The sequence below is a fragment of the Cetorhinus maximus genome, chromosome 6 (assembly GCF_964194155.1).
Source record: "Cetorhinus maximus chromosome 6, sCetMax3.hap1.1, whole genome shotgun sequence".
Classification (NCBI taxonomy): Eukaryota; Metazoa; Chordata; class Chondrichthyes; order Lamniformes; family Cetorhinidae; genus Cetorhinus; species Cetorhinus maximus.
The window spans coordinates 111,348,167-111,372,260 of record NC_135884.1 but is presented as its reverse complement, the minus strand read 5'-3'; the positions used below and the strand labels follow the sequence as shown (position 1 = coordinate 111,372,260).

The window sequence follows — 24,094 nt, the reverse complement described above, 5'->3', positions numbered from 1 at the left end:
GGGAGAGAGTGAATCTGGAGGACTTCAGAATCAGAGCTAGTACCATCATGTACTCACAATATCTTGTCACCCTACTCAGTTACTAACACAGGCATAAACCAACCCTCTAAAATCACTTGCGTTCACCCAAGATACTCTGCAAGGTCTAATGAGGAGTATAAAGGTTTCCATTTCCTGGAGCTACAGAATCATTAAAGGGTCATTTGTGCTGCAGAATAGCTTGGACTGCATGTTAACTGCAGTAGAGCAATCTGATATATCAGAATCACAATTATACAGCACAGAAACCAACCACTCAGCCCATCAAATCTGTGCTAATATTTTGCTCCATATGAATTGCCTCTTTAATCTTGCTCTTCATAACAATTTAACATTTCTCTTTTTTTCGTGTCTAGCTAAATGCATTTTAGAAGAATTTATGCATTCTACTACAATTAGTTGTTAAAACAAAGAATTTCATATTGCGCACTACACTAAGTAAGGTTGAACATTGTTTTCATTCTATTTGTGTTTTGTCCTGAAGAGATTTTTGTCTGATTTTGCAGCCAGGATACCATAGGATGGTAGTTGAGGGGGCAATGTTGTTGAATCTCAGAACTTAATTGAATGCATCTTGTCTATGTGCAAGCATGGCTGTAAATGGTATAATAATGCCTGCCTTCTCTATGGCACCATTTCTGGCGTGGCTTCCTTCTTTATGACTCACTATTTATGTAATGATCCCGGAGACCTAGAGATTGTGCGGCATCCTATGTTATAAGGAATGTACTGATTTGCTAAGATATCCAAAGTCCTACTCCAGGTTGCCAATGTTATGCTCAAGGTTAGTCCTGGTAGCTGCATTGTTGTATCAGTGCTCTGCTTCTGTCAGTAGTTACCACATTGGTGTCATTAGCCAGTGCTCAACGGTTGTCCTGAACAGAGAAGCCATGTTTCCAATTCCTCTTTGCCTTCAGTAGACCTGGAAAAGATAAATGTCAGTGTGAGAATTACAAGAGGTGTTGAGAAGTAGGCGTTGATGTGCATGATAGTAGCCTTGCCAGCTGTATGTTAATGGAATACAACCTAATAGACCATTACATTATGGCTAGGAAACTGGGTGGCCACATGGTTGCTGGTGTCATGAACCATTCTAGTTTGGCCAGCATTGTGGAGGAATTAAGCACCAATGACAGAGAGTTAAGAGAAAAATTGTCAATGAGAAAGGCAGTGGGCGTGTTGGCCCTCATGAATGAAGCATTAGTCATTCTTGATACATTGTAGCCAACAAGTTAGCTAATTCTTCTGATGTGCCCTTTGTTAGCTGGAAGGAGTCAATTGCTTAACAATTGAGAGTTGTAATCATCTTAACAGTCACTAACAATGCAGTCCTTTGTGTAAGGCTGTCCAGAGATCTACCGGAAGATAGTACAGGTTTAACTACCAACCTACAAAACCTTTGGAGACAGTGCTATTCAGTCATTGCCAGGTAGTTTTATCTGTGTGAATAGATATAACGGGTGGCATACTGGCAGGTCTAGATAATATCCCTTGTATTCATTTTGATACCTTTGGCATCTCTTTTCTCCCTGCTTCTCATCCTCCTTCTTCTCAAAGACTATGGATAGGGAACTGCTTATCTTTCTCCTCCTTCTCAGAGCCCTTAGAATATAATCTCCATGGCAGAGAACTCTCTTTCAGTGAAACTTGGTGCTACATTGGTTTTCTTCAAAGATTTAAAAGGCAGGACTTTTAACTGCCTTGACAGCTACCTTTGATAGGTGCTTTTGACAGTGCCTGAACACTTTTGACAGGTCCTCTTGACACTTTTGACAGGTTCCTTTCACAGGTGCTTCTGACAGTTTTGATGCTTAATTTTGACAGGTCTGTTGACGGTTCCAATGAGCTTGACAGTAATGAGTTTATTTACGCACATTTATGCATACTTTTAGAAATTCCAAACGGCACCTGGCCTCCCCCCAAAGGGCACATTACCTTCCTAAAGGTGCCCCAGGACCAGATCCAAAAGGGTATCTTTCATCTCCAAAGGCTATCCAAATGAATGCACAAAGTTCAGACCTGCTCTTACCAGGTCTAATTTCCACACTTTGAGTTGCACATTTCAAGGCTACCAAAATCCCACTTGAGTGGAGGCAGCTGATGATTTAAATGGCCAGCTGCCTCCATAAAACACGCATGCACACAATGAGCTTTGCTCTTATTCCCACCCCCATGGAAATAGGAATTGCCGTGTTTGGTTGTGGGACTTGAGATTTTCGGCCACTTCTGTCAGAGAGGCTCTCTGTCGTGTCGAAAATCTGTCCAATGGCTTTTGTCTCCCCAATATTTAGTTGGAGGAAATTTCTGCTTATCCGTTACTGGATTGGACAAGCATTCTGACAATTTAAAGACAATTGAAGGGACAAGGGAGGTAGTAGTCAGGTGGAGTTGGGTTTTATCTGTGTAAGTGTGGAACTTCTTATGCTTTTGATTGATGTTACCCAGTGGCAGCATGCAGATGAGAAACAGAAGAGGGCCAAGGCTAAATCCTTAGGTGGACACCAGAATTGACCTTGTAAAAGTGGGAGGATTCTCTGGCTATGACTGGATGGATAAGAATGAAAGCATGTAAGTACAGTCAACAAGAGGAAGCTTTTTTTTGGTTCATGCTGGATGTGGGCTAACATGCCAGCATTTATTGCCTATCCCTTGAGACAGTGCTGGTGAGCCTTTGGGAGGGTGTGCCAGTATTTTGACCCAGCGACAGGGAAGGAACACCAGTATATTTCCAAGTCAGGATGGCATGTGACTTGAAAGGGAACTTGCAGTTGGTGGTGTTCTCATTGCCTGCTGCCCTTGTTTATCTAGATGGTAGAGGTCACAGGTTTGGAAGGTGCTGTTGACGGAGCATTGGTAAGTTGCTGCAGTGCATCATGTATATGGTACACACTGCTACCACTGTGTGCCAGTGGTGGAGTGAGTAAACGTTTAAGGTGATGGATGGGGGTGTGTGGGGGATGCAATCAAGTGGGCTGTGTTGTTCTTGGATGGTGTTGAGTTTCTTGGGTGTTGTTGAAGCTGTAGTCATCCAGGCAAGTGGGCAGTATTCCATCATACTTTTGTCTTGTGCCTTATGGATGGTGGAAAATCTTTGGGGAGTAAGAAACTGAGTTACTCGCTGCTGAATTCCCAGCCTCTGACCTGCTCTTGCAGCCACAGTATGTATATGGCTGGTCCAGTTAGGTTTTTGGTCAATGGTGACCACCAGAATATTGATAGTGGGGGTTCAGTAATGGCAATGCCATTAAATGTCAAGGGGAGGTGGTAAGATTCTCTCATATGGGAGACAGTCATTCCCTGACATTTGTGTGTCATGAATATTACTTGCCACTTATCAGCCCAAGCCTGAATGTTGTCCAGGTCTTGCTGCTTGTGGGCATGAACTGCTTCATTATCTAAGAAGTTGCAGATGGAGTTAAATCATCAGCCAACATCCCCACTTTTAACCATATGATGGAGGAAAAACCATTGACTAAGCAATTGAACGTGGTTGGGTCTAGGACACTGTCATGAAAACTCCTGTAATGATGTCCTTGGGCTGAGATGATTTACCTCTGACAATCATAACCATCTTCCTTTGTGCTAGGTATGACTCCAAAAGGCAGAGGGTTTCCCCCCAATTTCCATTGCCTTCAATTTTACTAAGGCTCCTTGATGCCAGTCCTTCAGCCCTTTGGGGTGGTGGGGGGTGGGGTTGTTGAGGGGTATTCTTGCCACCTGTGTGCCTGTTTGGATTTGGAGGGTATGTGACATAGTGAGGAAACAAAATGAAGGGGTGCATCAATCAATAAATAAGTTTCAAATATTGTCATTTGAAGGGATCCAATGTCGAACCCTTAAACTACAAATGTTCCTATTTTATGAAAAAAAATTGAAAAATGTATTTTATTACTCTTTCCAATTAATCTATGAGTAAAGGGTAGTTACTCAGGGTGGCAGAAAGTAGGGAATGGAGTACCACAAGGATCAGAGCCAGGACATCAGTTGTTCACAATTTCGAATCAAAAACACAGTTTCTTAATTTGCAAACAACACTAAATTGGGGGAATAGTCATTACTGAGGAGGAGGGCTTCAACAAAATACAAATAAACTTGCAGAATGGGCATATAGTTGGCAAATGAATTCCAACACAGTTAAATGTGAGGTATATTTTGGTAAGAAAAATAAGGAGGTTACATATTATTAATAAAATTAAGAATCTAAATAGGGTTGGGGAGCAAAGGATTCTGAGAGTACAAATGCATAAAACACTAAAACAGTCACTTGGTATTGCAGAGCTTGAATATTGCTAAAAAGGGAGGCATGTTGCCAAAGCTTTTCACACAAATGCCAAATTTCAAACGCCACAACAATTTATTCCACAGAAGAAAAGAGTGCTGATTATCTTAAATTGGTTGTACAAACAATCAGTCGAGGTTGTAACATGGATCATTTACACTTGCTAGAAGCGACATACATTAATACACAGGGACCTGTTCTCTGCAAACAAAAGGAATATGTTCAAGCCATGCACCTTTATTGAATTACCTGGGAGCTTAGGGAGCCTATGGTTCCCAGTTGCTTTCGCCATGGCAATGCGTGGCAAATTAGAGTCGACTTGTCAACCAATCAGCACCCTTTTCTCCTGTAATATAAATTGTTGTGATCATTTGAAATTTGGAATTCTTGCTTTTTTCCTGATGAGTGCAAGACAAAAAGCTTAGGCAACATCTCTCTCTTTTTGGCAAAAGTTACTATAAGTAGTGGCCTGCATAATAAGGCCATAAAACAAGCAAAACCAAGTACTCTAGTTTATTGCTAGAGGAATAGAATTGGAAAGTAAAGAAGCTATGCTAAATTTGTATTGCACCTTAATTAGACCACATTTGGAGTACTTTGAATGGTTCTGATTATCATATTATAAAAAGGATATAGAGGCACTGGTGAGGGTTCAAAAAAGATATCAGAGCTGTGAGGCTATACCTATCAGGAAAGAGGGGCTTGTGCCCACAGCCTTCCAACTCCATGGTAAGAGTGTTATCCTCTAAGCCAAGGCTGCAAATAGGTAGATTCAGGTGAACACTGACATAAATGAATCTCTGTAACAATAGAGTTAAATCTCATTATAACATTTTTTTAAAAAATCATCTTAAGCAGTTATAAAGGTTTATTTTTATGGGGTTATTTCTACTCATTAATGGTGCTTCTATCATCAGAATCAGGGACAAAATTCTAAAAAGGGAGTTGTTTCTGCCCCTAACATTTAGAACAAATGTAATTGTGCTGTTCTTGGAAAACTATTTCTGGAGAATTATTCTTTTATAGTTGACTGTCTAGGATAGAAGCACACTGTCTGACTCCTTAAAATCTCTGTTCCACACTTATTTTCATTTGAGCGTGTTTTGCACAACAGCATAAGGACCATTTCCAAGTACATAGGAATACATTGGGTATATGGCACAGAATCAGGCCATTCTGCTCAAACAGTCCATACCACTTGAGCCTCCTTCCATCTTTCCTCACTAAATCTATCATTGTAAACTTCTATTTCCTTCTTCCTCAAATGCTTGTCTAGCTTGCCCATTAACTCATCTATACTATTCGGACTATTTTATATTGATTGTCTCTAGTTATGGCCTTCCCCTATTCTACCAAAACCTTTCATAATTTTAAAGACCCCAATTAGGTTCCCCCCTTAGGCTTCTTTTTCAAAGAGAAAAGAGACCCAGCTTATCAATCCTTTCCGCATGTACACCCATGCATTTCTGTTTTCTTTCTTTTTTTTCTCTTTCAGCTTTTCACATGTTATGTGGGGTTGCCACAATTATGGTTGATCATTGTTATCCATCGTCATTCACATCCATCATCATTTTTGACTTGGTAGGTAGTTTTACAGCCAGAAGCACTTCCTGCCGCTATACGTCCCCATCTATCCAGGCTGGGGACCAGCACTAATGCATGCTGACTTGCCTGAATCTGTGGTTGGGTTACTCACGCGTTTTTGGTATCAACCTTGTAAATCTTCTGTGCATCCTCTCCAGTGCCCTATAATATTTTAATATGGCGACCAGAACTGTATGCAGTATTCTAAGTGTGATCTAACCAAGATTTGACGCAGATTTAGCATAACTTCCTACTTTCAAATTATTTTCCTCTAGAAATGAAGCTTAGTGCTTGGTTTGCTTTTTTATAACCACGCTAACCTGTGCACAACTTTTAGTGATTGTTATCTCTATACTCCAAGATCTTTGTTAATCTACCCTCACCTAGACTTGCACCTTCCATGTAGCCTCCTTATTCCTCCTACCAAAATGTACTACTTTACATTTATGTGTTAGTACATTTATGTGTTGAACTTGATTTGCCAATTATTTGCCCATTCTGCAAGTTTATCAATGTCCTCCTGTTATTTATTGCAATCCTCCTCAGTATTGGAGGAGTGCAAATTTTTGATGAGACTAAAACTGAACATACTGTGGAATAAGGGTAGTGCTGAATGTGACTTAATAGGTTGAATCTGTGGTGTTTTATTTGATAAAAGTTCACTGATGATCTTAATAACAGATAAGTTTGCATTATAATAGAGCATGTGGAAGTAAAACGTATTTCTGTTGTAGAAAACAAAATTTGGGGGAGGATTTTCTTCTCAATTCTTGCTCACCAAAGGGAGAGTGGGCGTAGAGATTTGAGGAACATAAAGCAAGGGGGCCACCCTAGAATTAGTCAGTCACATTTTTATTTCTTCCCCTTCCTGTCAACAATGTCATTTAAATCAGCCACACACTCTTTGTTCACTCACTGTATTTAAATGATAGTAAGTGGGTAGGGATTAGAACCCTGTCCAATTTCATTCCATTCCTGCTTCTACATAGTCAATGGAAGAGATGGTCACCAGAATTGAAGTGATATGAAGTCTGTGATGTTGGGAGGCAGGAGGGATGACTGCAACATAAAATTACTGGCTATCTGCCCCATCCCAACCTTCCAAATACCAGTTCTTCGTTGAGAGGGAACTCAAAATTTTCTGCTGGCATATTAAATGCCTCCTGTCTTTAAACATACTTGCCACCAATTTCAGGTGCTTCTGCCAGTGTCTCCCAGTAGCATTCCATCACTTCCTCATTTAATTGAATTAAACTTGAAGAATGAGGTGGGGTTGGACAGGCAGGTGGAAGTCCTTTTTGACCCACTTCCGGTGACGATCTCTACATTAAGGAAAATGCTACCTCCCCTAACTCTTACACTCTATACTCTCCAGACAACCCATCAGAGAGAAAAAGAGGTTCAAACCAGATGTGTAGCAGCTCTAATTGTAAGTGTCTTCGTGTAAGCTGATTGTTACTTGGTTTATACTGTAGTGATTTACTCTCAAACTCACTTGTAATGCACGAGATGCCCTCAATCACCTCATGCACCCAGGTGTGATCTCAGCTATCTGTTCTGCCAGGAGCAATTAAAATAGGCTATTCTCACAAGGAATACTTTGAGCATAAATCACTGAGCCACTTATCTGTTTCACAACCTTGGACATCAAACAAACATTGCCTACTATAATGCTCTTCCAAAAGATTTCAGCCTGATGTTTTATTGAAACAGATTGGAAGTGGACATTATCCACTGGTGTCAGGCACTGGGATCCTGAGAGCATCCATCAATTGCTAAGATTTGCTGTTGGTTAAAAGGAACCACATCAAAATGTTAACAGGGAAAGGTTTCAATTGAAAAAGTTTAATCCAGTCAAGTAGCAATGTTTCACACTGAAATGTTTTAGGCCTTATTCCTGGCAAGTGAAATATGTAAACTGAGGCTTATGCCTTAGAAGATAAAATGGATTATGTTGAAATTATTTCTTAATATAGTGCCTTCTCGTTTAAAGCTGCCCTTGTCATCAATGGTTTTGGTTATTGTGTCAGCCATGGCTCAGATCATAGTACTCTCATCTCTGGAGTCTGGGTTCAAAACCCATTCCAGTACTTGATTGACAGTCTAATGCAGTATTGAGGGAGTGCTGCACTGTTGAAGGTGCCATCTTTAGGATGAAATTGAGGCCTCACCTGCCTTCTCAGATGAATGTAAAAGATCCAATGGCACTATTTGGAAGAAGAGATTATCCCTGATATCCTTTTTAATATTTATCCCTCGATCAACATCTCAAGAACAGATTATCTGGTCATTATCACATTGATGTTGTGAGAGCTTGCTGTGAACTGCATTTCCTACATTACAACAATGACTACGCTTCAAAAAAGTACTTAATTAGTTGCGAAGTGCTTTGAGATATCCGGTGATCATGAAAGCAGTATGTAAATGCAAGGTCATTAATGAGAATGGAAATTCTTGCTGATAAACAAATAATCATTTCTATGTTAGTAGAAAGGTGTATTTTAAACTCTTCAAATTCAGCACTACTAAAAACATTGTGAACCCACCATCATATGTACGCATTCTGTGCATATTCAGGTAGCTTTTTTATCTCCCCCATAATGCACATTTATTTATACTGGAACTGAAACTTACCACACTGCTGCAAACAAACCCATTGATATATTTGTGGACAAGGTATACTTTATTTCCTCTATCCTCTTTCAGACATGACCATTGGGAATTTGTGCACAAACTAACTTCCTTTTGTTGTCCAACCATTTATAGTTGTAATTTATAAGTATAAATAAACTAATTTTACATAAACACAATGTCTAAGCTATTGTCAACCACCAGGAACTCATCACATAAACATTGTAATAAGAAAATAGATTCCTGAAAAAGAAAATTGTTTTATCACTGTGAAGAGTCATACGGACTCGAAACGTTAACTGTATTCCTCTCCGCAGATGCTGTCAGACCTGCTGAGTTTTTCCAGCTATTTTTGTTTTTGTTTTACCACTGTCTGATACTGCTGATTACTAGTGGATCTCCTGTGACATTGTTCATAAATTGGTTCATGTAGTCCCTCTTTTACCTGTCTGTCATCTTTGTGTTGTTAGCTCTGCCCCTTTCTTTTCTCATTTCTACTCCCTTTGTCTATACTGGTTTTTCTGAGTTGCCATCTATTCCTCTCTCTCCTGTTTCTTTACATGTGAGATGGTAGGTGGATGGTAAGGGAAAATAATAATTACATGACTGAAATTGTGCAATTCCCATGCAGAGGAGTGATTTAAAAAATAGTAGAATCCAGATCCACTGGCTTTTCAAGATTTTCAACTGCACCGTAATTTGTGATTCAAGCTCCCATTTTACATCCTGGCCAGCAATACGGGGTATTCCTCGGGTCTTTTTCTTTATTGATTCTGGTCTTTTCTTTGTTTTGTCTCCCAGGATGTTACATGGCTGGGATTACATTACATGAGGTGGGGCGGGGGGGAACTGTGTGCAGTCATGATGTTCCAGCTATCATGGTGTGGGGCAGGCTTTTGCGTTTTGTATGTTCAGAATCTTGCCAGGTACTTGTCTAATTTGGCCCATTGATATTTGTTGAGAACAGACTTATGATCAGTTCTGGCTTAATATAGGCCCCAAAATTCAAAAGGCAAGTGGCAGTCAATCTCTGTCGCAGTGATAACTGTCGGAACAGTTTCTTTGGATTATGTGAGCTGGATTAAAATGTTGGCATTTTCTAAGGTTGGGCGGATCGATTTCTGACCCCCTTCTCAGAGCAGGAATGGAATGAGATCACAGGTGCTGGAATGAGGTCATGCTTCTTTTGCTGAGCGGTGTTTACCTCATTATTTAAATATAACCATTATCTGGCATTTGGGACAGGATCACAGCAGGAGTATGACAGCAAGCATAGGTTTTGCCCAGTTCTGATGAAGAGTCATACGGACTCGAAACATTAACTCTGGCTTCCTCTCCACAGATGCTGTCAGACCTGCTGAGTTTTTCCAGCTATTTTTGTTTTTGTAAGATTTGCAGACGTGAATGCCATGCTATACTCAAGACTTTTGATAATCTATTGATAATTACTATGATAGCCATATTAGTTCTCTTCAATTTATTTCTGTTTATATTTTTGAGCAGGTGAGAAAGAAAGCAGACAGGGTACTTCTTTCAAAGTACTTCCTCATTTCATGTAGAAAAGTAATATCACCTCATGGTAAAAACGTAAATTTCATTGGTAGGAGGAAGCCCTTTAACAGGAACTAGCTTGATCTTATATAATTCTAAATCAATCACTTTCCCTATGACATGGGCAATTTATGAACTTAACAGCAGTGCTCTCAGATTTTTGGTTCTCAGATGGTTCGCTTCAATTACCATCTTTAAAAGCCCTTCGAGAGTGGTAGGAATCCTTCGACCCGGCAGCAAGTTGCTGCTGCAAAATATTCCAAATTACATTCGTCAAATGTTTTAAAATCTGAATTGACGAACTTCAATTTCATGCTCAAATTGTCGTGCTGCTTTGATCTCAAGGACACAGGTTCAACTTTGCACCTATGGAATTTGTGATGCATATTTTGCATGGAAAGAATGATCGTGTGGATATATTAACAGGAAAGGGTGGAGTGATATTATTTTGGCAATAACCTTTAAAATTCAGATGCAGGGTGAATCTTAAACATGGAATTCAATAGTCATTTACTTTGAGAATTTAGTTGAACTTCCACACAAACCTCCAGCGTGCCCACAGTTATGTACATTATCAATACATTAAGCTGCTGAAGTTCGGCTCCAGCCCTAGCACTACCACATTCCAGCAGCTCCACTACCGGCGCGCACCGCCCCGCAGGCGCAGAGCGCTGTGCGCATGCCCGTTCAGCGCCCACTTCGACAAATGTGAGAGCGGAAGCGCTACGAGGTCAGTTGATTGACACCATAGTTGGCCATTCACAGAGCCGGCACTTCCTAGCACATTTTCTGATTGGACAAGCCTCTGGGGATCTGGCCAATCGAGACCAGAGCCGGGGGCTAGAGGCGGGATGTGACACTGGCGCAGGTTAGGTTGTCGCGCGTTCACATCCGCCTGGGAATATTCCTTTATTTACAGCGGCTCTGGGTTTTTTTCTCGGGCTGTTTTGAAATTCGCCAGCTGGGATCCTGTCGGCTCTTTTATTATAAGATCCCGAGAGACAGAGCAGAGGCTCCCCGGTTCTGTAAGTGAAAGCTGAGAATTAGAGTGAGAGGTGGAGTGTGTGATGTGATGGCTGGGCAGCCGGCGGTTGGTGGAAGGGGCTCCGGCCCGGGGCCCACTGGGGACTCCCTCAATCGCCAGGCACCCCTTATATCTGCGATGCTAGTCAGTGTAGTAGCTTACAGCCCGAGAGCTGGGGGTGCTGCTGGTCAGGCCGACCCAGTGTCTTGTGCTGCCCAGTTGGATTGCACCTAACTTTTGGCTCCTGTGTGGATAATTATATGTAAATATGTTATTTTCAATTGGGGCTCTTCCTCACCTGGAGGTGTTGGTCACCTTTCCGCAGTGTCCCGACCGTCCCTGGTTGTTGGGCTTTAGCCTTTAGGCGCTGAGGTTGACAGTAACATGATCCGAAAGCTAACATTAGTCGGAAATCAGGAGTGAAAAAATCTGTCTGTTTTTTTCCCCATCTTCAGCCTGGGGGCGGGGGGTACTGAAGCCATTTATTGTGCACTCCAGACTATAACCCCTGGTTGAGCTAGGTTTGCTGCACAGACGCACCTGGGATTGCGCCTGGCAGTTCACTGATTCGGATGGTTCAGTACTATAACACGTGCTGCATTTACCCACTGAACCATTGGGGGAAGGACAATTATTTCTCCAAGCAAATGATGTTTTAATTTTGAGGGATTAGTTTTTCTGAGTACAGCCGTAGCGGTCTATCACACTGTATTAACCTTTAATTGCCACCTTAAACATTCACTCCCTCCACCAACGATGCACAGTGGCAGCAGTGTGTACTGTATAAGGTGCACTGCAACAAAACATCAAGGCCTCTTCAACAGCACCTCCCAAACCACTCAGAAGGACAAGGGCAGCAGATGTATGGGAACACCACCATCTGCAAGTTCCCCTTCAAGCCACACATCATCCTGACTTGGGACTATATTGGCGCTCCTTCACTGTCGCTGGATCAAAATCATGGAACTCCCTAATAGCATTAGGGGTGTACCTACACCACATAGGCTGCAGTGGTTCAAGAAAGTGGCTCACCACTACCTTCTCAATGGCAATTAAGGATGGGCAACAAATGTTGGCCTAGCCAGTGATGCCTATCTGAGAAAGAATTTTTAAAAATCTGGGTTGAATTTAAGGTTATGTGGTTAGTGTGTGCTAACCATTCCAATAAACATGTTCAGCTTTTGTTGTGGGCCAGCTCCTTGTATTTTTACCTGCTTCAGGAATGCATGGTGGAATATAAGATGACGCACTATGTTGCATTGCATCTTGAACAAGGGAGAGATATTTTCTTTACTATCAATCGTCTTGATCATGGTCCTACATTGGTTTAATTGAAGAGCAAATTGGTTTGCCTGAAGTATACCATTAGTGAGCGGTTTAAAATTTGGAAATAAGCCATTAGGCTTGCACTGGGTTTGGACATGTTCATGCTGTAGTGTTTGACCAACTAATAAATGTGATTGTAACTATATTAACACCAGGGGACTTTTTTGATAGAGAAGGAGGAAACTTTTTTCTTAAAAACTGTAAAATAGGCAGCCAGGAGTTTGGTTGAGCATTCTAATTGGATGGGAAAATGCCGGACTGGGTGTTAAATATTCCTGGATACAAGATGTTCAGGAAAGGAAGAAAATGAGGAGGGGATGGTGGTATTAACTAGGGAGAGTATTGCATTGGTGGAGAAAGAGAGTGTCTCAGATGGGTTAAGGACAAAATCTATTTGGCTAGAGCTAAAGAACAAAGAAACGTGCAATTGGGTTGCCTGGTGTAGTCTACAGGCCACCAACTAGTGGGAAGGATGTAGAGGAACAAATTTGCATGGAAATTACAGAGTTGCAGAAATTATAGAGTACTTATAATGAGGGACTTTAATTATCCAAATATAGACTGAGATAGTATTAGTGTAAAGGGCAGAGTGGGTCAAGAGTTCCGAGAGTGTGTTCAGGAAAATTTTCTTCACTGTGTTTCCAGTCCAATGAGGAAAGAGACAAAGCTCAACCTGGTTTTTGGAAATGAGGTTGACTAAATAAATCAAGTGTCAGTAGAACATTTAGAATACAGTGATCATTGTATCATAAGGTTTAGACTGACCATGAAAAAGGACAAAGAGCACTCCAAAGTAAGAAAAATGAACTGGAGGAAAGTCAACTTCAATGGGCTAAAAACAGATAGATATAGGCCGAATAAATTGGAGTTGAAAGTTGGCTGGAAAAATGGTAGATGATCAATGGAGAGCTAATTTGGGCACAGTCAAGGTATATTCCCTCAAAAGGGAAAGGTAGGGCAAACAAATCCAGAACTCCCTGGATGCCAAAGGAGATAAAAATTAAGATTAAGAAGAAGAAGTGTGCTTATGACAGATATCAGGTAGAAATTACAATTGAGAATCAAGCTGAATATAGAAGGTTCAGAAGGGAGGTGAAGAAGCAAAGAGGGAGTATGAAAAGAGACTGGCAGCTAACTTAAAAGGGAATCCTAAAGTCTTCTGTAGGCATATAAAAGTAAAATGAGGAGTAGGGATGATGAGGGACTAAAAAAGGAATTTACGCATGGAGACAGAAGGCATAGCTGAGGTATTAAATTAATATTTTTTACCAAGGAAGAAGTCAGGTGCTACCCAGGCCATGGTAAAAGAGGAGGTAATTCAGGCACTAGCAGGGTTTAAAATTGAAAAGGAGCAGGTATTGGATAGGTTGTCTGTTCTTAAAGTTGATGCGGCACCAGGACTGGATGAGATGCACCCAAGGATACCGTGAGATGTGAGAGAGGAAATTGCGGCTGCACAGGCTATAATTTTTCATTCTTCCTCCGATTCAGGGGTGGTGTCAGAAGACTGGACAATTGCAAATGTTACACCCTTCAAAAAAGGATGTAAGGATAAGCCCAGCAACTGCAGGCCTGTCAGTTTAACTTCGGTGGTGGGGGAAACCTCGAGAAACAATAATTTGGGACAAAGTTAATAATCACATGGACAAATGCGGGTTAATTAAGGAAAGCCAGCATGAATTTCTTAAGGGAAAGTCATATTTAACTAACTTGTTGGAGTTTTTTGAAGAGGTAACAGAGAGGGTTGATGAGGGCAATGATGTTGATGTGGTGTATATGGACTTCCAAAAGGCGTTTGATACAGTGCCGCACAGCAAACTTGTAAGCAAAGTTATAGTTCATTGAGTAAAAAGGACAGTTGCAACATGGACATGGAATTGGCTGAGTGGCAAGAAACAAGAGGGTAGTGGTTAATGGATGTTTTTGGGCTGGAGGAAGGTTTGTAGTGGAGTTCCCCAGGGGTCACTGTTGGGACCCTTGCTTTTCCTGATATCTTAATGACCTAGATCTTGGTATACAGGGCACAGTTTAAAAGTTTGCAGAGGATAGCAAACTCGGAAGTATTGTGAACTGTGAGGAGGATAGTGCAGAACTTCAGAAAGACATAGATAAGTTAGTGGAATGGGTGGACAAGTGGCAGATGGAAGTTCAATGCAGAGAAATGTAAAGTGATTAATTTTGGTAGAAAGAACATGGAGAAACAAAATAAAGGACACAATTCTAAAGGGGGTTCAGGAGCAGAGGGGCCTGGGTGTATATGTGCATAAGTCATTGAAGGTGGCAAGACAGGTTGAGAGAGCAGTTAATAAAGAATAGAGCATCATGGGCTTTATTAATAGGGGCATAGAGTACGAGGTTATGTTGAACTTGTATAAGTCACTAATTCATCCTCAACTGAGTATTGCGTCCAGTTCTGGGTGCCGCACTTTAGGAAGGGTATGAAGGCAATGGAGAGAGTGCTGAAAAGATTTACGAGAATGGTTCCTGGTATGTGGAACATCAGTTATGAAAATAGATTGGAGAAAAGAAGGCTGAGAGGAGATTTGATAGAAGTATTCAAAATCATGAGGGGTCTGGACAGAGTAGTAGTCCAGGGTAGTCTGGACTGGTTCCCACTTGTGAAAAGATCAAGACTGGGAGGGCGCAGATTTAAAGTAGTTAGCTAAAGAAGCAATAATGATATGAGGAAAAACTTTCCCATGCTGCGATTGGTTATGGTCTGGAATGCTCTGCCTGTGTGGTGGGGGTAGGTTCAGTTGAAGCTTTCAGATGTGCAGGGTTATGGGGTGAAGACAGGGGGATGGAACTAGGTGTTTGCTCATTTGCAGAGCTGGTGCAGACATGATGGGCCAAATGGACATCTGCACCATAAAAATTCTGTCATTCTGTAATTAAACTTCTGTCTGAAGCTGTTGGTGTAGCTTCACTAGGGTGAGTGTTCTTGCTGTCAAGTCTGCAGTGTGATCAGCATCTTAAACAGGTGGTTATTCACCATGATCTAGACTTGAGTGGTTGACTGACTACAACTATAATATTGGAGTTCTGCTTCAGAGCTCTTCATAAACACACCCATCCAGCCAGCAGAAACATTAGTGCTCTGCAATAAATCAAAATACCTCGCCTAAACAACTCAATTTTTTTATTGAATACATTAAACTGTAGAACATTGAAAAGTCTGATATGGACGTGAGACTTGAGCAGGAAGGAGGTAAACTTTGTCCCTGTGAAGTAAAATTCAAAGAATTGTTGTTTGTGAACTGGGAGCTGTTTTTGTTCATGCTCTTTACTGGCAGAATAGAAAACAGGACTGCCTTAGACAGGTTCTATGTAGTTAAGCTGGGTTAGTATTGAATACTGTTTTTTCCTGATCTTAATATTGACAGCCTGCACCTTCAAACATTCACAAAGTGAAAACTTGACCCTGACAAAGGCAAATCATCTCAATAGGTATTGCTAAGTGCAGTATTAAGAAAAAAATCCATGGCTTGAACTATATACAATTTGAAAACTTGAGGTGGTGAATCCTGCTTAGGTCAGTAAGTCTGACATTTTTTAAAAATTTGTTCATGGATGTGTGTGTAGTTCAGAAGGCTAGCATTTATTGCCCATGCCCTATTACCTTCGAGAAGGTGGTGGTGAGCCACCTCCTTGAACTACTGCAGCCCATGTGCTGTAATTACTCCCACAGTGATTTTAGGAAGGGAGTTTCATGATTTTGACCCAGTGATGATGAAGGAAAGGCAATATACTTCCAAGTCAGAATGATGTGTGACCTGGAGGGAAACTTGCAGATGGTGGTATTTCCATGCACCCACTGTCCTTGATCTTCTAGGTGGTGTCGATCGTGGGTTTGGAAGGTGCTCTCCAAGGAGCTTTGGGGATTTGCTGTAGTGCATCTTGTAGATGGCGGACAATACAGTCACGGTGTGTAGGTGGTGAAAGGAATGAATGTTTGAGATGGTGGCTGCACTGTTCGTCAAGTGGGCTGCTTTATCCTGAATGCTGTTGAGCTTCTTGTGTTGGAGCTGCACTTATCTAAGCAAGTGGGGAGTTTTCTATCACAGTCCTGACATATGACTTGTAATGGTGGACAGACTTTGAGGAGTCAGGAGGTAAGTTACTCACAGCAGAATTCCCAGCCTCTGACCTGCTGTTACAGCAAGAGCATTTATATGGCTGGTCCAGTTCAGTTTCTGTGATCACCTTCCTCCCACTGGATGTTGATGGTGGGGTAATCGGCAATGCTAGTGCCGTTGGACGTCAAGGTGAGCAGTGATATTCTCTCTCGCTGGAGGTGAATGTTACTTGGCACTTGTGCGGCATGAATGCTACTTATCAACCCAAGCCTGAATATTGTCCAGGTCTTGTTGCATGAGGGCACAGACTGCTTCATTATCTGAAGTGTTGAAAGTGGAATTGAGCATTGTGCAATCATCCTCAAGCATCCCCACTTCTGACTTTATGATAGATCAAAGGTCATTAAGAAAGCAGTTGAAGATGGTTGGACCTAGGGCACTGTCTTGAGGAGCTCCTGCAGTGATATCCTGCAATTGAGATGATTGGCCTCCCACAGCCACTACTATCATCCTTCGTGCCAGGTATGAATTCAGCCAGTGGAGAGCTTCCCCCACCCCACACACACAATTCCCATTGATTTCAATTTTACTCCACCTCTTTGCTACCACACTTGATCAAATGCTGCCTTGATCCCAAAGGTAGTCACCTCTGCTCCCCTCTGGGTTTCAGCTCTTTTGTCCATGTTCGGACGAAGGCTGTAAACTGGTCTGGAGACAAGTGACCACGGCAGAACCCAAACTGAATACTAGTGAGCAGATTATTGACTAATAAGTGCTGCTTGATAGCATTGTCAATGACACTTTCCACCAGCTTGCTAATGATGAGAGCAGACTGATGTAGCCGGATTGAATTTATCCTACTCACAAAGAAACAGGATGTAGCTGGGTAATTTTCAACTTTGTCAGGTGGAAGCTGTGTTGTAACTGTACTGGAACAACGTGGCGAGAGGCTAGCTCTGGAGCACAAGTCTTCAGCACTGCAGCTGGAAGTTGTTGGGACTCTTTGCTGTGCCTGAGTGCTCAGGGTTTTCATTATCACGCAAAATTAGTTGAATTGGCTGAAGACTGGTATCTGTGATGCTGGGAACCTCTGGGAGATGCCAAGGTAGACCTACTCGGCATCTTCCAGTTGAAGATGGTTTCTTTAGCCTTGTTTTTCTGCACTTGCGTGCTGGGCTCTGCTGTCAGTGAGAATGGAGACGTTCATGGAAACTCCACCTCCTGTTAGTTGTTTAATGGTCCACTAGCATTCATAACTGGTGTGGCAGAACTGCAGAATTTTGGTCTGATCTTTTGGATTGCACAGCTCTGTTTATAGCATTTTGTGTCCACTATTTACCATGCATTTAGTCCCATGTTATTGCCTCACCAGGTTGGCATCTCATTTTTAGATGTATCTGGTGCTGTTCCTGACATGCTGTTCTACACTTCTCATTGAACCAAGATTGATTCCCTGATTTGATGGTGGTGGTAGTAGAATGAGGGATATGTTGGGCCATGAGGTTACAGATTGTGATGGAATTCAGTTCTGCTGTTGCTGAAGGCCAGTATTGTCTCATGGTGTCCAGTTTTGATCTGATATCTGTCCCATTTAGCACAGTGCAAGTGCCATACAACACAAGGGGGTGTGAAGATGAGACTTTGTCTTCACAGGACTGTGCTGTGGTCACTCCTGCCAACACTATTGTGGATAGGTGCATCAGTAGCAGGTAGATTGGTGAGGACAAGGTCAAGTAGATTTTTCTCCTTGTGCTTGTTTTCATGCCAGCTGCTGCAGGCCCAGTCTGGTGGCCATGTCCTTCATAACTTGATCAGTTGTGCTACTGAGCAATTCTTGGTGATAGACATTGAAGTCATGTGCCCTTACTACCCTCAGTGTTTGTCCCAAGTGGTGCTCAACGTGGAGGAGTACAGGAGGAGTCATTGCTCAGGGACAGTGGTAGGTGGTAATTAGCTGGAGGTTTCCTTGCCCATATTTGACCTGATGCCATGAGGCTACATGGAATCTGGAGTCAACATTGGGGCTTTCAGAACCACTGCCTCCTAACTGTATACTATTGTGCTCTCACCTCTGGTAAGTCTGCCAGTGGGACAGGACATACCCAGTGATGATGATGACAGAGCCTGGGATGCTGGTTGAAAGGTTTGATTTTTGTGAGTATGGCTGTTGCTTGACGAGTCTGTGGGGCAGCTCTCCCAATTTTGTCGCAAGTTTCCAGATGTTGGTGAGGAGGATTTTGTAGTGTTGACTGGATTGGGTAAGTCTTTGTCATTTCCAATGCCTAGGTCAATATCAGATAATCCATCTGGTTTTATTCTTATTAGACATTTTTATGCAATTTGATACAAATGAATGACTTGCTAGACAATTTCAGAAGACAGTCTAGAGTCAACAACATTCTGTGGATCTGGAGTCACATGTATCTGAAGAATGGCAGATTCCCTTTCCTGAAGGACATTAGTGAACCAGATGAGTTTTTACAACCATTCGGTAGCTTTTGCTCTAGCTTTATTTAATTGTTAACTTAAATTCTTCCAGCTGCCATGGTAGAATTTGTACTTTTGTCAGGATCATTAGTCCAGACCTATGGATTACTAGTCCAGTAGCATAACCACTCCACTAGAATGCCTGTATGTTCACAATTAAAACAGTTGCAATTAAATCTTTGCTGAGTAATTCATGTACATATGATACACAACCTCCTTGTATAAAGTAGCAAACAGTAAAAAAAAATAGTTGGAATAATGATATTAAAATACTATATTTTTTTCCTTTCCAGCTATCCAGTGAACCTTTGACAAATGTGCTTCACTAGAAGAATATATCTTCTGCAGAATCTATTTAATACGTTCAACAGAATGGAGAGCATACATCTTTCACGGGCTTTAGAATCATAATAACAAGTTGACTTTGATATACGATCAACACGCTTTTACTAAAAACTTGCATCATGTTGAATTCTGCTATATGGAGCAAGGAGAAGTCCAATGTGACACTTCGAGATGAACCTAAATATTATTTGGTTGCTCAAGAATGTAATGCAACTGATAAGCATACTCAAATGTCTTTAAGACTAACAAAAGGCAGCATGTTAATGCTTCATGATCGAGGTCCTCATATGTCAAACGTTCATAGTAACAAGAATAAAAGAGGGCTTATTAACGTGCAATGCTTAGAACAGCCATATACTATCATGCATGTTGAAGAAAAAGATTTGCAAGAAATTGAGGGAAGGGAAGCTGAACTGCTTTTGGCTGTTTCAACCTGTGATGCGAGGCATGTTCTGTCCAAAAACAAACCAAAACTGCAGAAAGCACTCCAGATTGATTATGATTCAAAGGTTAAAGTTCAGCTGAGGTCTGGTGATGAGAAAGTGCCTGGTATTGTACGATTCAAGGGATCATTACTACAGAGCAAGTTGCTGTGTGAATTGTGTTTTGGAGTAGAATTGTTGGTAAGTATTCAAATTCTTTTCTGTTTCTTGTATGTAATAAGGTAAATTATAGTGAATTTTTCAAAAAGGGAGGGGTAGAAGCTTTGTCGTTCCCATCAAACTTAGATGTTGAATAATTAAAGGCTGCAATCCTTAAATCAGCTCATATTCTACGTTTATAGTTATCCTGCATGTTTGCTCTGAAAAAGACAATTTTTTTTCCCTGGTTTGTGGAGTCCTATAGAATACACTGATGGTCATTGGTCCCTATCCATCAGAGCAGGTCCTGAGTAGAGATGAAAAATTCAAAATTATTAATAGACTTCCCACGGTTTTTCACATGATAAGTTAAATGCAGTTTCTCTTGTCACAATTGTTACTTTATTGCAGGTTACCTTTCCCACCTCTTCTCCACCTTGTTTTTTAACATTTTAAAAAATCACATTTTTTTTCCTGGATGGGATATTCAGACAGTATGGTGTGGTGGACAAAGGACCCACTAAAGGCTACTTTTCTGGTGGGGGCTGCAGGGAAAATGTGGGCTGTGGCCCCCATGGGCTGTCTTCCTACCCCTCCATTAACTTTTTTTTAATCTAGCTCCCAAACCGCCCCCCCACCAACTACCCTTTCTCTTGCACCACTGTTTCAGTCTATTGTTAGCCTTACAACCTCAACACCAGCACCACCACTCACCCCCACATTGTTTCCCTTTGAACTACCTACTCAATACCCCTCATCCCCCCCCAACCCTTCATTTCATTGTCAATCATTTTCACTCTTAACCCTCCATGTACTTTTCCATGTACTTTTCCATGACTTACACCCTTGAGAAAATGTGTGGCGTTGGGTGGGAGACCTCAAACTTCCTGCCTCCATCCTCCTCTTTCCCACCTTCCCTTACCCATTTCTCTCAAACTTATTGAAAATCAAACTTTTCTTTTATACATAGAATGGCAACACAAGAGCAGGACATTTTGTATCATTAAGAACATTCTAGTCTGAGGAGTGTTGACTGCAAATGTTTTCATTTTCTGTTTCCGTACTCTACTTTTAACATAGTGAGCCAGAACTGTGGAGTCAGCTGTGACAGGTAGGAGCATGGAATTTACGGGTGCCAGTATCTCGGCCAGAAAATGGTCGTCATATTACAAAGTATTACTGTGGCCTGCAGTGGTCTTATAAGTAGAGGGAAAAAGATAAACGGAAATAGGGAATAAATAAACTTGGGAGATGGAGCTGGAGGGAAGATCTGGTCAAATTTCCAGAACTATGTTCCAATACCAACTAAAAACAGAAAATGCTGGAAATACTCAGCAGATCAGGCAGCATCTGTGGTTTGATTTGCCTGGAATATTAATAGACTTTTCTCTTGGTAAATATTATACTCGGATTCTGTCATTGCTTCAGAAAGACTGTATGCTACTTAAATATAGATTGGTGCAGTGGAAATCACATGCTCGAGAGTTGAGAAATGCAGAAAAAATATAGTATGTAGAATTCTCAACACATTGTGTATGTGTCACACGCTTTGCCTGCTCTAAACAATTACACCTCCAGTGACCACCAATGGTAAACCACCAATTGGAAGCCTATGAATGCTTATGAGTTTAAATCTGTCTTTGTATTATGCACATATGTAATTGTCTACATGTCTAAAGCTAAAATCCCCATTAGCTAAAATATATTAGAGGCTTTTTTTTAATACATCTTAACTTCACAGTCAGTAAAAACATAATGGTCTGTACCCTGTGACAGAGAAACATTTCTCACCAACCTTGTGTTGGTCCAGTCAGGAACTCGCCAAGTCCCTTTTTCAAAGTTTGCAGTGAATCTGCACTTGCTGGCTACTACCTCCAAGGGTCAATAACTTTGTGAAAAGAAATGAAGATGTCTAATCTACTTCTATACTTGTGGAAAGTGTACTTTTGTCTGCTGGTCCTCCTTGTCAATCTAATTTAAATAATTTACCCACATGAACCAAATGTAATCTTTTCATTATTATAAAGACCTTGTTAGCCTACTTTTTTTCTAAGGTAAAAAGATCAGTTTTTACTCTTTAAACTGAGTGTCAATCTAGTGGTCCTCCTCTGTACCCCTCTTCCAATGTTTCTACATCACCTAATAAGTGGATCAAAACTAGCCACATTATCTCTGCAGCCATTTCTTTCAAGTTAGTGGATGCATTGTTGTAATCTTCCAAAATTCCCTAGATTATGCAAAGGTCCCAGCGATTGGAAAACTGCAAATGTAACACTTCTACTAAAGAAAGGAGGGAGATGGAGAGCAGGCAACTATAGGCCAGTTACCCGAACATCTGTGTTTGGAAAAATTCTGAAATCCATTAATAAGGAAATAGTAACAGGCCATTCAGAAAATCACAATACGATCAGGCAGAGTCAACATTGTTCTGTGAAAGTGAAATTATGTTTGACAAATTTATTGCAGTTCTTTGAAGATGTAACAAGCAGGGCGGACAATGGGTACAAGCAGATGTAGTGTATTTTGATTTTCAAAAGGCATTCGATAAGGTAGAACAGAAGGTTACTACAGAAGATGAGAGCTCATGGTGTAGGGGGTAATGTATTAGTATAGAGCATTGGCTAACTAAAAGGAAACAGTCAGGATAAATGGGCCATATTCAGGTAGGCAAACTGTAACTAGTGGAGTGCCACAGCGATCAGCACTGGGGCCTCAACTATTTAGGATCTATATTCATGACTTGGATGAATTATTGACTGTAATGCAGCTATATTTGCTGATGATACAAAGATGGGTGGGAAAGCAAGTTGTGAGGAGGATACAGAGAGTCTGAAAGGCAAATGGATAGATTTAAGTGAGTGGGCTAAAATTTGGCAGATGGAGGATAATGTGGCGCATAGTGAGGCTGTCCACTTTGGTAGGAAGAATAGAAAAGCAGAATAATATTTAAATAGAGACTGGATCTAGGTGCGAATGTTGGCCTTTAATGCAAGGGGGTGGAGTATAAAAGTGGGGAAGTCTTGATACAACTGTACATGGCTTTGGTGAGACCACATCTGGAGTATTGTGTACAGTTTTGGTCTCCTTTTAAGGAGGCATATACTTTGCTTGGAAGCAGTTCAGAGAAGGTTCACTAGGCTGATTCCTGGGATGAAGGGGTTGTCTTAGGAGGAAAGGTTGAGCCTATACACTTGGAATTTAGAAGAATGAGAGGTAATCTTATTGTAACATATATAAGAAGCTTGATGGGGTAGATGCTGAGCAGATGTTTCTCCTTGTGGAGGAATCTAGAACTAGGGGACACAGTTTAAAAATAAGGGGTCTCCCATTTAAGATGAAAATTAGGATGAACTACTTCTCTCTGAGGGTCACTAGACTTTGGAATTCTCTTCCCTAGGGAGAAGTGGAGGCAGGATCATTGAACATATTCAAGACCAAGCTAGAGAGATTTTTGATTTGCAAAAGAAGTGTAGGGTTATGGGGGGCCGGCAGGTTAAGGCCACAATCAGATCAGCCATGAATCAGATCAGCCATGATCTTATTGAGTGGTGGAGCTGGCTCGATGGGTTGAATGGCCTATTCCGGCTCCTACTTCTTATGGTCTTATAATTGTATATTCTATATGAGGCCCAACCAAGATCTTGTGCAAATACAGCATTATGTTTTTTTGCTCTGTATTTAATCATCCTGGCAATTATCTGCTTTTGTAATTCCTCTCAGCCCATCAAAGGTTCATGTACTAAAACATCTAAGTCTTTCTCTCACTTAATAGCCTTGAAGTTTCAATCTAGTTTTGTTTAAATGCTTGGCATTGGCACTACCTAAATGCCTAATGCTACGTTTAACCATATTAAATGATGTTTGCCAGATGCAGACCCATTTCTCCCATTACATCAGCCTGTAATTATTTTTCATTTGCTGGTTCCTGCTGTTATAACTTGATTTAGTGCTGGCTGGTCTTCAATAATTTAATTTATTCTTATCTACTTAGCTGTGTTGCATTCTTCACCAGTTTCTATATTTTTCTCCGCCATGATGCATGAGGTTTGAGTGGGTTCAGTTTTCTGACACCATACAGATGTAACAGGAAGAAAATCATCCCATAAATTAAGTTCTTCAAGTTATTTCATTGTTTTTAATTGTTATTTTAGTAACAGTTTCTGTGGCCTAC

At 41.1% G+C, this 24,094-nt stretch overlaps 1 protein-coding gene and 1 long non-coding RNA gene across 4 annotated transcripts in view; one reads left to right on the top strand and one right to left on the bottom strand.

The window, feature by feature from the left end:
- LOC144682039 (uncharacterized) overlaps positions 1–13,634 on the bottom strand; it is a 38,006-nt gene extending 24,372 nt beyond the window's left edge. For all 3 annotated transcript variants that reach the window (XR_013576922.1, XR_013576920.1, XR_013576921.1), the window contains exon 1: positions 11,407–13,634. This is a non-coding gene — a long non-coding RNA (uncharacterized LOC144682039). The remainder of the gene's footprint in view (positions 1–11,406) is intronic.
- The window catches only part of cyld (cylindromatosis (turban tumor syndrome)), a 69,721-nt gene continuing 56,562 nt past the window's right edge, over positions 10,936–24,094 (top strand). Inside the window, exons 1-2 of the mRNA XM_078544298.1 lie at positions 10,936–11,109; positions 19,291–19,965. Of these exons, the coding sequence (XP_078400424.1) occupies positions 19,462–19,965 (504 nt within the window). The 5' untranslated portion in view covers positions 10,936–11,109; positions 19,291–19,461. The remainder of the gene's footprint in view (positions 11,110–19,290; positions 19,966–24,094) is intronic.